This window comes from Lactuca saligna, chromosome 4, assembly GCF_052625555.1.
Source record: "Lactuca saligna cultivar CGN05327 chromosome 4, ASM5262555v1, whole genome shotgun sequence".
Taxonomy (NCBI): domain Eukaryota; kingdom Viridiplantae; phylum Streptophyta; class Magnoliopsida; order Asterales; family Asteraceae; genus Lactuca; species Lactuca saligna.
Genome location: NC_136420.1, coordinates 259,192,722 through 259,203,222, shown reverse-complemented (window position 1 = coordinate 259,203,222; position 10,501 = coordinate 259,192,722). Strand labels below are relative to the sequence as shown.

The 10,501-nt window shown below is 29.3% G+C and overlaps 1 protein-coding gene across 2 annotated transcripts; it reads right to left on the bottom strand.

The window, feature by feature from the left end:
• Nucleotides 1-4,021: 4,021 nt before the first annotated feature.
• On the bottom strand, nucleotides 4,022-9,162 carry LOC145043521 (Plastid-lipid associated protein PAP / fibrillin family protein). 2 transcript variants are annotated; one of them, XM_078992206.1, is made up of 7 exons: nucleotides 8,793-9,157; nucleotides 8,592-8,707; nucleotides 8,392-8,514; nucleotides 5,418-5,516; nucleotides 5,244-5,288; nucleotides 4,686-4,759; nucleotides 4,022-4,261 (listed from the first exon to the last, which is right to left on the bottom strand). In XM_078992206.1, the coding sequence occupies exons 1-7, from the start codon at nucleotides 9,073-9,075 to the stop codon at nucleotides 4,177-4,179; spliced, it is 825 nt and encodes a 274-aa protein (XP_078848332.1). In that variant the 5' UTR covers nucleotides 9,076-9,157; the 3' UTR covers nucleotides 4,022-4,176. The 2 variants fall into 2 exon arrangements, with proteins under 2 accessions (XP_078848332.1, XP_078848333.1); XM_078992207.1 differs by lacking the exon at nucleotides 4,686-4,759 and having other exon boundaries at nucleotides 4,261-4,281; nucleotides 8,793-9,162.
• Between the last annotated feature and the right edge of the window lie 1,339 nt (nucleotides 9,163-10,501).

Genomic DNA, 10,501 nt, shown 5'->3' with positions numbered 1-10,501 from the left:
CTAGCGTTCCACAAGACCGTCTAGAAAGAGTCCGTGGTCGTCATCCATACTCTGCTAGATGACAAGGTCAACAACAACATCGAGGTCTTTCATCTGTTTTTCACACATCAACTATCTACCCATGTTCTACCCAATATATTAGTAGATAATATATATATATATATATATATATATATATATATATATATATATATATATAGTTTAAAACCTATATAACATTCTCATTCAATACATATTCCAAACAACAGATGAGACACATACACATAACACATATTTCATAGAGAACAAATCATATCTATGAGATAGAAGAAAGTGAATATACATTCACACATATAACAACAAAATATACACATAACACGTATTTCATATAAAATACTTCATAACTATGCGTTAGAAGAAAGTAACTACACACTCACTTGATCAAAAGATCATCGGACAACACCACGACTCTAAGAGTAGTATTCTTCAGTGAAAATGTGATCTCTTCACACACCGGGCTTCTCGCGGGCAGAGCTTCAGCTCGGAAACACTTTCTTCTTGGGATCTTCGGGGCTTTGGGACTCGCTTCGGGTCTCGAGATGATATCGGGGCTTCGGGGGTACTTCTTTGCATGTAAATTGAGGTAATATGGGTGAGAGAAGGGTGAATTAGCAACCTTGGCCGGCTGCCCCTTCAAATCTATTTATAGGGCAAATTTCTCATTTTCCACGTCGTGGGCTTCGCGTCACTGCATGCGTCATCGTCCACTTGCTCTGTCAGGCTCCAGAAGGCGTCAGAAGCCATGCCACGTCGTGGGCACTGTTTCCACGTCGTGGTCTCTAACAGTTTTTAGGTTTAGCGCCCCGAACTTCAGAAATTAATAACTTTCGAATACAAACTCCATTTTCGATGTTCTTTATATCGATGTGTAGGTAAAAACAAGATCTACAACTCTCATTTAGACTCCGTCAGCAAATTTTGAATTTATTTTTATTATATTATTTTTATATTATTTTTAGTAGGCCGGGAAAGGAAAACTCCATTAGAAATTCATAACTTCTTCATCTGACGTCCGTTTTCGTCTGTCTTTTTACAGTTGGACTACTATCGACGAGATCTTCGATTTTCGTTTAGATTGTTTCGGCTAAAAATCACTCGATCTCATATTCGAGTATTCGGGCTGTATATCGCTAATTTGAAACTTCGGAAAATCATAACTTCCTCATACGAAGTCAGATTTAGACGTTCTTTTTATGTACGCTCTCGGTTTAACATATTCTACGACTTTTGTTTAGATTACTAAGGCTAGATATCGCCCTATCTTAAATTCATATTTTACGTCATTCAGCATCGTGCCGGTTCTGTCGCGAAACTTCGACAAGTCATAACTTCTTCGTTATAACTCGGATTTCGGCGTTCTTTATATATTCATAAACCTCGTTTCGACCAATACAACATTATTTATAGATATCGAGCTTATCTAACATTTCATTTTGACGCTCATTCTTAACCTTTATTCAATTGAGACACATAATTAAGCACACAACACATAATACTGAAATAATACAGTTATATTATTTCAAAACAGATTACAAAGGTTAACCTAGACTATTACATTAACATTAATGACAAGCCCAGAAACATATGTGTTACATATATTAAATTCACAATTTAATACATTGAAATGCTTACATGTATTAACTTATAAATATAAGTTTAAATTTTAAAATATGGTTGTAAATATAAATTTTTTTGTCTTAAATTGTGAAGTTATTATATTAAGCTGTGAATTTTGTATACTAAACTGTGAATTGTATGTGTGTATATATATATATATATATATATATATATATATATATATATATATATATATATATATATATATAGCTTTCTAATAAATGAAAAATAACACGTATCGGTTTTTTAGAATGTCTCTTTGACACGTGATATTTTTCTATGATTTTCATTATTTCCCTTTTTAACAAATTAAATTCAATTCAAAATTTAAAAATACATAATCATATCCTAATAACATTATTATGTTTATTTTGCTTAACAAATTAATTCATAATTACTTACAATCGATAATATCTTAGGTTTTTTTGATATTTATTGTTTTTTTATCTATATAAAAATTTTAGATACTGACCGTGGTTTTTATGGGTTATAACCTACTATATATATATATATATATATATATATATATATATATATATATATATATATATATATATATATATATATATATATATATATATATATATATATATATATATATATATATATATATATATATATATATATATATATATATATATATATATATATATATATGACACTGAGCTTACGAGGGGTCTCAGGTGGGCTGTGGCTCCGCTATTGTAGGAAAGTATTTTAGAAAAATAGGTTCTTTATTAGAATCACAAATGCGTGATATACAATTCATAGTCACCATGATATTTTATTGTATTCCAAATACAAGTGTCTTTTTGGAGCCATGACTTTACCTTTTATGGTATTTTAGCATGACTTTATCTTTTTATGATATTTTAGCTTATTATTTCTTTTTAAATGACAATGGACTAACATATTTAGTTTGGAGCCAAATCATGATAGTTGAAGAGCACGATAGATGATATTAACATTAAATCATGTCATAAACATTTACATAATAATCTCTAAACCTTTATTTCTTCAAATAAAAATAAAAAATAATAACATATTTGCCAAAAATATAAACTTTCTTCACAGGAATGTGAAACCAAGAGTTAGAGATTAGTTTCCTTTGATCTCTCCAATGTGAAGATGTTGCCTTTGTCATCCATCGTATCACTTGAAATCAAGGCTTTAAAAATGGTAATTATTTGCCGTTTCAAAAAGAACAATGATAATTAATTCTTCTTAATTACGACTAAATACTAGAAATAACAACATTCTTTCATGCACTTAAATATTATAACATCATAATTTCATTTCATTCTATTACAATACTATAGTTTCAATATTTTTCCATCAAGACTTTATGCTTTAATTTTCTTTTCTTTTTTTTCCCCTCAACTGTAGCACTCTACTTTTACTTTTTTCTTATTAAGATATCATTCTTTGAAAAATTGACCCACTTTTTTCTATATTACTGTATTTTACAAAGGTCTTTCATTAAGGAAAATATATAAACTCAAACTTGAAGATGGTATTGCATTGGAGTAGCTTTACACCATTTTTACTCCAAAATTGGTGTTAGTCGTGGAGATTTATAGCAGTGAAAATTTTATATCTGTATGACATTGCTAACAATTAGGTGGATTTTTTCCAACTATAATTTTGTAATAACAAAAAAAACATAGAATGCAATAACAAACAAATCAGTGAAAATACATTGGTACTTTTTGTATTTAGTACTTTTATATATTTCACCCGAAAAAAAGAGGTTTAAAAGGATAAGTTATCTCTAACCAACTACAGGGTTAAAGATCCTAAAAAGAATATCATAGTTTTCTGAAACACGTTCATCAACAGTTTATACAAAAATGATATATGAACTAAATATAATCAGGATATTCTTGTACTGATGGTGATAGAAACGCATCATTAGTTTTCTTTTTTCTTTTTTTATTTGGTTTTTCCACATGGAATTATGTTTTAAACCCTAATTTAATATGAAAAAACAGAATACTTGGTCAGGGATAATAGTTGAGGTGTTGTAACTTATTTCTACCTTATTTGAAATAACCATATGAAACTAGTAACCCAAGTAATACATTAATGGCTTATTATAGAAAAGTGATGGACTTTATTCAGAAACACGCGATATATGATTCATAGTGAGTTAGTTACAATGGTCCATTTATTATATTCCAAATAGAAGTGGCTTTCTGAAGACATGTCGTTAACGACCTTTTATGATATTTTCGCTTAATATCTCTTTTTAAACGACAGTGACTAAGATATTTAGTTTGGAGCCCAAACTCAAGATATTTTAAGAGGTTGACAATTGAAGATATTTAGTGGACTAAGATATTTAGTTTGAAGCCCAAACTCATGATATTTGAAGAGCATGATATATCATATTTTAACATTAAATCATGTCAAAAACATTTACATAATAATCTCTAAACCTTTGCTTCTTTAAATAAAAAAAAAATAATAACATATTTGCCAAAAATGTGAATTTTCTTCACAGGAATATGAAACCAAGACTTAAAGATTAGTTTCCTTTGATCTCTCCAATATGAAGATGTTGCCTTTATCATCCCTCCCTATTCTTAGTGTGTCATCCACGTATCTTTTACCATGAAATCAAGGCTTCAACAATTGCAACTCTTCTTTTTAAATTGGACTAAATAATAGCATTAGCAATACACATTTCATTTATATATATATATATATATATATATATATATATATATATATATATATATATATATATATATATATATATATATTATAACATTGTACTTTCACATCTTTCTATTACAATATTATACTTTCAATGTTTTTTCTATTAAGACTTTGAGCTTTAAATTTAACCAATTATAGCAATGTATTTCTTATTATGATATTGCTTTAACCGGGTGGATTTTTCCAAATATAATGTTGTAATAAATAAAAAACAAAAGTAGAATTTTATAACAAACAAATCAGTGAAAGTACATTGCTACTTTTTGTATTTAACATTTTTATATATTAAATGAGGTTTAAAAGGATACGTTATTTCTAACCAACCATCAGGGTTAAAGATCCCAAGAAGAATGTCATAGTTTTTCCGAAACATGTTCATCAACTGTTGATACAAAAAGAGTAAATTACTGAAATCGTCCCTGTGGTTTGGTCAAAATTGCACGCTTGATCCCTAACTTTTTTTTTGCACTCGGATCGTCCATGTGGTTTGATTTTGTTGCGTTTTTCGTCCCTATGGTTTGGTAAAAACTGCATGTTTGGTCCCTAACTTTATGTATGTAAGGGACGAAAAATGCAACAAAATCAAACCACAAGGACAAAAAACGCAACAAAATCAAACCATAGGGACGATCCAAGTGCAAAAAAAAAAAAGTTAGGGATCAAACGTGCAATTTTGACCAAACCACAGGGACGATTTCAGTAATTTACTCATACAAAAATGATATATTAAACGAGTACATAAATAAAATTGGGATATTCTTGTAATTATGGTGATAGAAATGTATCTTTATTTATTTATTTATTTATTTTTCCAAATGGAATTATGTTTTAAACCCAAAATTAAATATGAAAAAAAAACGGAATACCTGGTCGGGGATAATAGTTGAGGTGTTGTAACTTATGTCAACCCTCTGGAATAATGATGAGGAATTAGTAACCCGAGTAATATACTAATAACACATAATTAATCTATTTTAAAAACAAAAAATTGATTTTGACTTTTTATAGAAATATATTTTAAATTTGGTTGATGGCTTAACTGATTTAGAAGAAATCTTGAAGGAGGCCTCGATTACAAGCTTCCCACTGAAGAGATTCAGACCTCTCACATTGAACATGATCACATTGACTGCTTTCCCCTCCATTTTTACCATTAAAAGAAATGTTAATATCTTTGAAAACATGTGATAATTACGAAATTATTCAATAACAAATTTAAAGCCATGGAAATGGGAATTTTGTCATTTCATATTATTCGTTTACCTAGTGATGAGTGATGACTCCATCCACTAAGCATACGACAATCTTTTTATTACAAAATTTTGATGTAAAGTGTAAAAAAATGTTATTATGTATTTTTCATTGCTTTGGATCCAAAACCGTTTTTTTTTTTTTTTTTTTTTTTTTAAATTGTAAAAAACGTTCACAATGTAAAATGACTATTTTGCCTGGTTGAGGACGATTGGTGTGGTATGGGGCCCTTTCTTATTTTTAATAATAGCATGTAAACTAAAATAAATGATAAATAATTGTAAATAAGATATCTAAGGGGCAAAATAGTCATTACATATGATGGCGGGTCCAATGCTCTGCGACAAGAATATTTTTGCAAAAAGAAATGTTTGTGGACCCAAACCAAAGAAAAGTACATAACATAGAGACCTTTTTTGTAAATTTTCTTCTTTTGTGATATTTTAGATAAAGTTATTATACATATCGTAAATTTTTTAATATTTAAGAAACGACTTCTATTATCTGTGAAATATTGAAATTGTTTTAATAGAAAATAAATAACAAAATCTGAAGGACGTAGATAAACAGAATCATGTTTTGTCACGAATGACAACATGTTAGAATCAATAAATAGTTTCTCTCTTAGGCTTAAAGAACTCAAAAAAAAATTTATTATGTCATCTTGTAATATGTTGGTTTATTAATTTTTACGAGCTGAAAGCTGTAAATTATAGAAAGATTGAGGAAGAAATTAAAAAAAGTAAAAAAAATCATATAAAGATGCTTAGGGCTTTATTCAAATTTCAAAACTAAAGTTCGCATTAGAAACTTGGGTGCCGTTTGTTTTTTTGAAGCGAAAATGTCTGAATTCTACGGACCACCTCTGCGACCCTCTGTAGCAGAAGAGAGGGATCAAACGGCTGCAGCATGTAATAAAAAGTTTGTTTGTTTTTTATCATCTACAGACTGCTGCAATAAGTTAAAGTAAGGTGTAAAGAGGTTTGAATCAGAAGGTCAAGTGTTGCGTCACGTAGCACACGCGCATCAGTTTTTAAATCAGAAGTATTATGAAAAACAAACAGCCGCGAATGGCCAAGTGTTGCGTGTGTGCTACGCGATACAGCAGTAAGTGGTTAGAAGAGGTTTTTTTTTTTTTTTTTTTTTTTTTTTTTAACAAACAGCACCTTAGTATACTCACATTGGTGAACAAAACCAACCTGTTCGGTGCTTATTCTAATATTTGTTTATGCCACATGTCAACATATTAATGGATTTATAGATATTATTTCGATAAAACTTGTCATATAATAAATCTAACATTATATTTACCAAAAAAAAAAGATAAAAACTCCAAAAACCATAAATTTTTTTTCTCTATAAATAAAACTACATATTGAAGTAATTTCACATCAATCTCTTTAATTTCGTATTTTCTACCACGGATCCTTCGTATCCAACCCTACGCACTAATATGAAGTAACTAATGAAGAAAGTGGTGATAGCATAAAAAGTTCAAGGACAAGTGAAGAAGAAAGGGACCCAGAAACATCACAAAGTGGTTGTTCAACAATTCAACGTCTTACAGGCAGAGACGCAACTAAGAAAAAAAGAAAATACAATTAATCACAATCTTTTCTATCTCCCAATGAAATTGTTGCAGAACTTTGTGCAATAAGACTTGCGAGAGAAAGTAACCTTAAAATCATTAGAAAAAAACTCGACTGGTATCAATAAAGGGAGCAAAGAAGACACAATATGTGCATTTGAATATATTGTTATCAAAGAAACACTTGTCGCCTGAAGATGAAAATATTGAACATGAAAATATTGAACGTTTTCTAATGTCGAAGTTGTATGGAATGCGATTACGTATCATAAATTATATTTATTAAGACAAAAAAAAAAAGTTGGGTTTGGTTTGGTTTGGTTGGACATTTTTTTATAAAGTAAAACTTTTTAGTTTGATGTATAATGATATCTATACATGTTACTAATTTAGTATAACTTATTACTTTTAAATTTAATAAGATACTAAATATTATACTTTATTAATTTAGTAATTTATATACATCAATTTTATAATTTATAATAGCATCCGCAATAAATAAGTTTTTTCAATAAGCTTTTTTGTGTCGCATCAAAACCAACTCAACAAACCAAAAAATTTAAATTAATCTCCAATATTTATTTATTTTTTTAATTCAATATATTTAAAACTAATTAATGTCACTAAATACTAAATAGCATATATAATTATGGCTTTTCCTGTTTACACTTTTTCAAAATTTAAGGAATATGTTTTATATATATATATATATATACTTTCTTGCATTAACTAAAACAAAAAACTATATACTAATTTAACTTCCTTTTATAAAGTAAAGCATGCAAACAAAACAAAAACAAAAATGAAACTATAGTATTAATTTAAGTGAATTATTAATTTTTACTGTTTACCTTTTGAATTATTTTAATTTTTTATTCTTTAGTTTGTATTTCGTATGTAATATGTTGTTAAAATTTACAAATCAAGTTCAATAAAGAATTCAAAATTTTGAAAGAACCAAGGAACTCCGTCACACACAGCCGTTAGATCAAATTCTCAGATTGAGAAAAACCATGGAATATTTGATAAACTAATTTCAAGTCATTGCTAATATAAAAAGTAAAAACCATGGAAAAATCCAATATCCACCGAAAATGGAATTAAATTAAAAAAAAATGCAAAATGGATAAACTAAAGAGATGAGTGGTTGTGGAGAGAAAGATCACAGGAAATACCTTAACAATGTCAATAATTTGCAAGAAATCTCCCAAACTGATAAAATCTCTCAACCCCAATTTCGTTCTTCTTGATCCAAGGATAGTTATTGTACTGTATATTAGCTTCCAGCATCCACCCAACTATCAATTTTGCATACATTTTATGTTATAAAAGATTCAAGAAAAAAAATGGAGTGAGTGAAGTTGAATGAACTAACCTTATCAAGATCGAGAGTTGGATGTGGATTTGGATTCAGAGACTCAAGCAACTTCACCATATCTTCAATTTCCGATTTCTTCTCACTTGGCATTCCAAAAATGCCTCGATTGTATCCTATTAAACGAATTCAGAAACGAAACAAAAAAAGCCCTAATAACGATTCTTAACTGTTTACGAATTAAATTATACTATTGCTCACCTTCCAGAGCTTTATTAATGTCTGTTTTGACTCGAGTGATTGTTGAATAATCTACCGGAGATTCGTCAGTTGCTATATCTTCGTCTTCATTGGCGCCTACTAAGTTAGAGCTTGGTTCTGCAACTTTAATGGCGAAATTGGATTTTGGTAGGAAAAATTGGATTGAGTTGCTGAATGAGGGCGGCCTTTGAGTGTGACTTCTGGACATCTTTGGTAGAGATGGTATCGAAAAAGGAAGCACGTGGGAAGTTGGGGTTTGAGGATGAAGAAGCTTTGTCGCCATTTTTGCTTCTGATTATCAATGATATCCCTGTCCAGGATTTTTCTTCAGACATTGGAATGGTTTTATCTTTTTCCCTTTTTAACATTAATTCTTTCCATTTCTTTGGTCCAAATTACGACCGTTAAATTGCAATGAGTTTTTGTTATTTTCTTAAATGAATTTTTTTTTGGTTGTATTAAGTGTAATAATATTAGAAAAAAAAAAAAAAAATTACTTTTGAAAAACTGTCAACAAATCTGGAGTAGTCAACAAATCTGGAGTAGTCATCAAAACACCATAAAAAAATATTTTTTTTCTAGAAAAATATATTTCAAATTGACATTTTCAATTCTGGATTCTAAAATTAAAGAAGTCTTAAATTTCAATAATAAACCCGATACACAATAAATTTTTATTTTTTCTAAAATTTTAAATGGAAGTGTGAGTGTATATATATATATATTCATTATATGATAACTAGGCTCGTGCGTGTGTACAAGTCTTCATTTGTCACCTAGCAACGTAACCGACACTTCAATCCAGTCCACTCACCACAAGTGAGTTCATACCCCTGTCAATTAACCTTTGAAATACTTTTAAATGTTTTAAATACTTTTATGGGGGGGGGGGGGGGGGGGGGATACAAGTTAAATACTTATAGTTATTACATCAATCACATGTGATTAATTACTATAGAACCAATGATTTTATCACTGTTCAAACTGTTTATCAAACTGCTTTACTTCAAAATGTTTTACAAACTCTTTTCTTACCAAATAATTTTATTTAAACTTTGTTATACTTCTTATAAATTACATGTCCATATATGTATAGATATATAAGAAATGTTTAAAGGCCTTAGGAAGGCTATCCACCCTATTTCCTTTTCGCACTTGAGATGTGGTCTGGAGGGATTTCGGGTAGTCGTCTGAAAGTCGTTTCAATATTAATTATATATCAATTGTACATATATAGACATAAAAAGTACTTCCATATTCATGCGTATTAGTTACATCATTAGTAAGTTACCATCGGGGTAACACAGGATCATACAACTATAATTTCTAGATCAATGAGTCAGTTCACTTATGAGTCAATACTTATTACTATGAGAACATATACATGACGTTACTATGAGTACATATACAACTATACTATAAAGAAGAACATATACAACTATACTAGAAAGAGAACATATACAACTATACTAGAGAAGAACATATACAACTATACTTGAGATGAACATATACAACGATACTAGAACAAGTAACGTTACATTACATATACATGAATACGTTAAAAATTGTGATCCACTGTATCGGAGCATGCCTTAAATGTCATGGCCCGAGTTGTAGCCAAAATTCTCTTGGAGGGAGAGTGTGAGTTTGCGTATAGATCTATACTGGATTGACTATCCTACACCTTGCTGCTAACTACAGCCGGACCT

Coding starts and splice junctions, on each gene's coding strand:
- LOC145043521 (XM_078992206.1), bottom strand. CDS start 9,075: ATGGCGACAAAGCTTCTTCATCCTCAAACCCCAACTTCCCACGTGCTT. Junction 8,515..8,591: donor CAACTCTCGATCTTGATAAG/GTTAGTTCATTC, acceptor CAAAATTGATAG/TTGGGTGGATGCTGGAAGCT. Junction 5,289..5,417: donor TCAAGATTTCTTCTAAATCA/GTTAAGCCATCA, acceptor TCATTATTCCAG/AGGGTTGACATAAGTTACAA.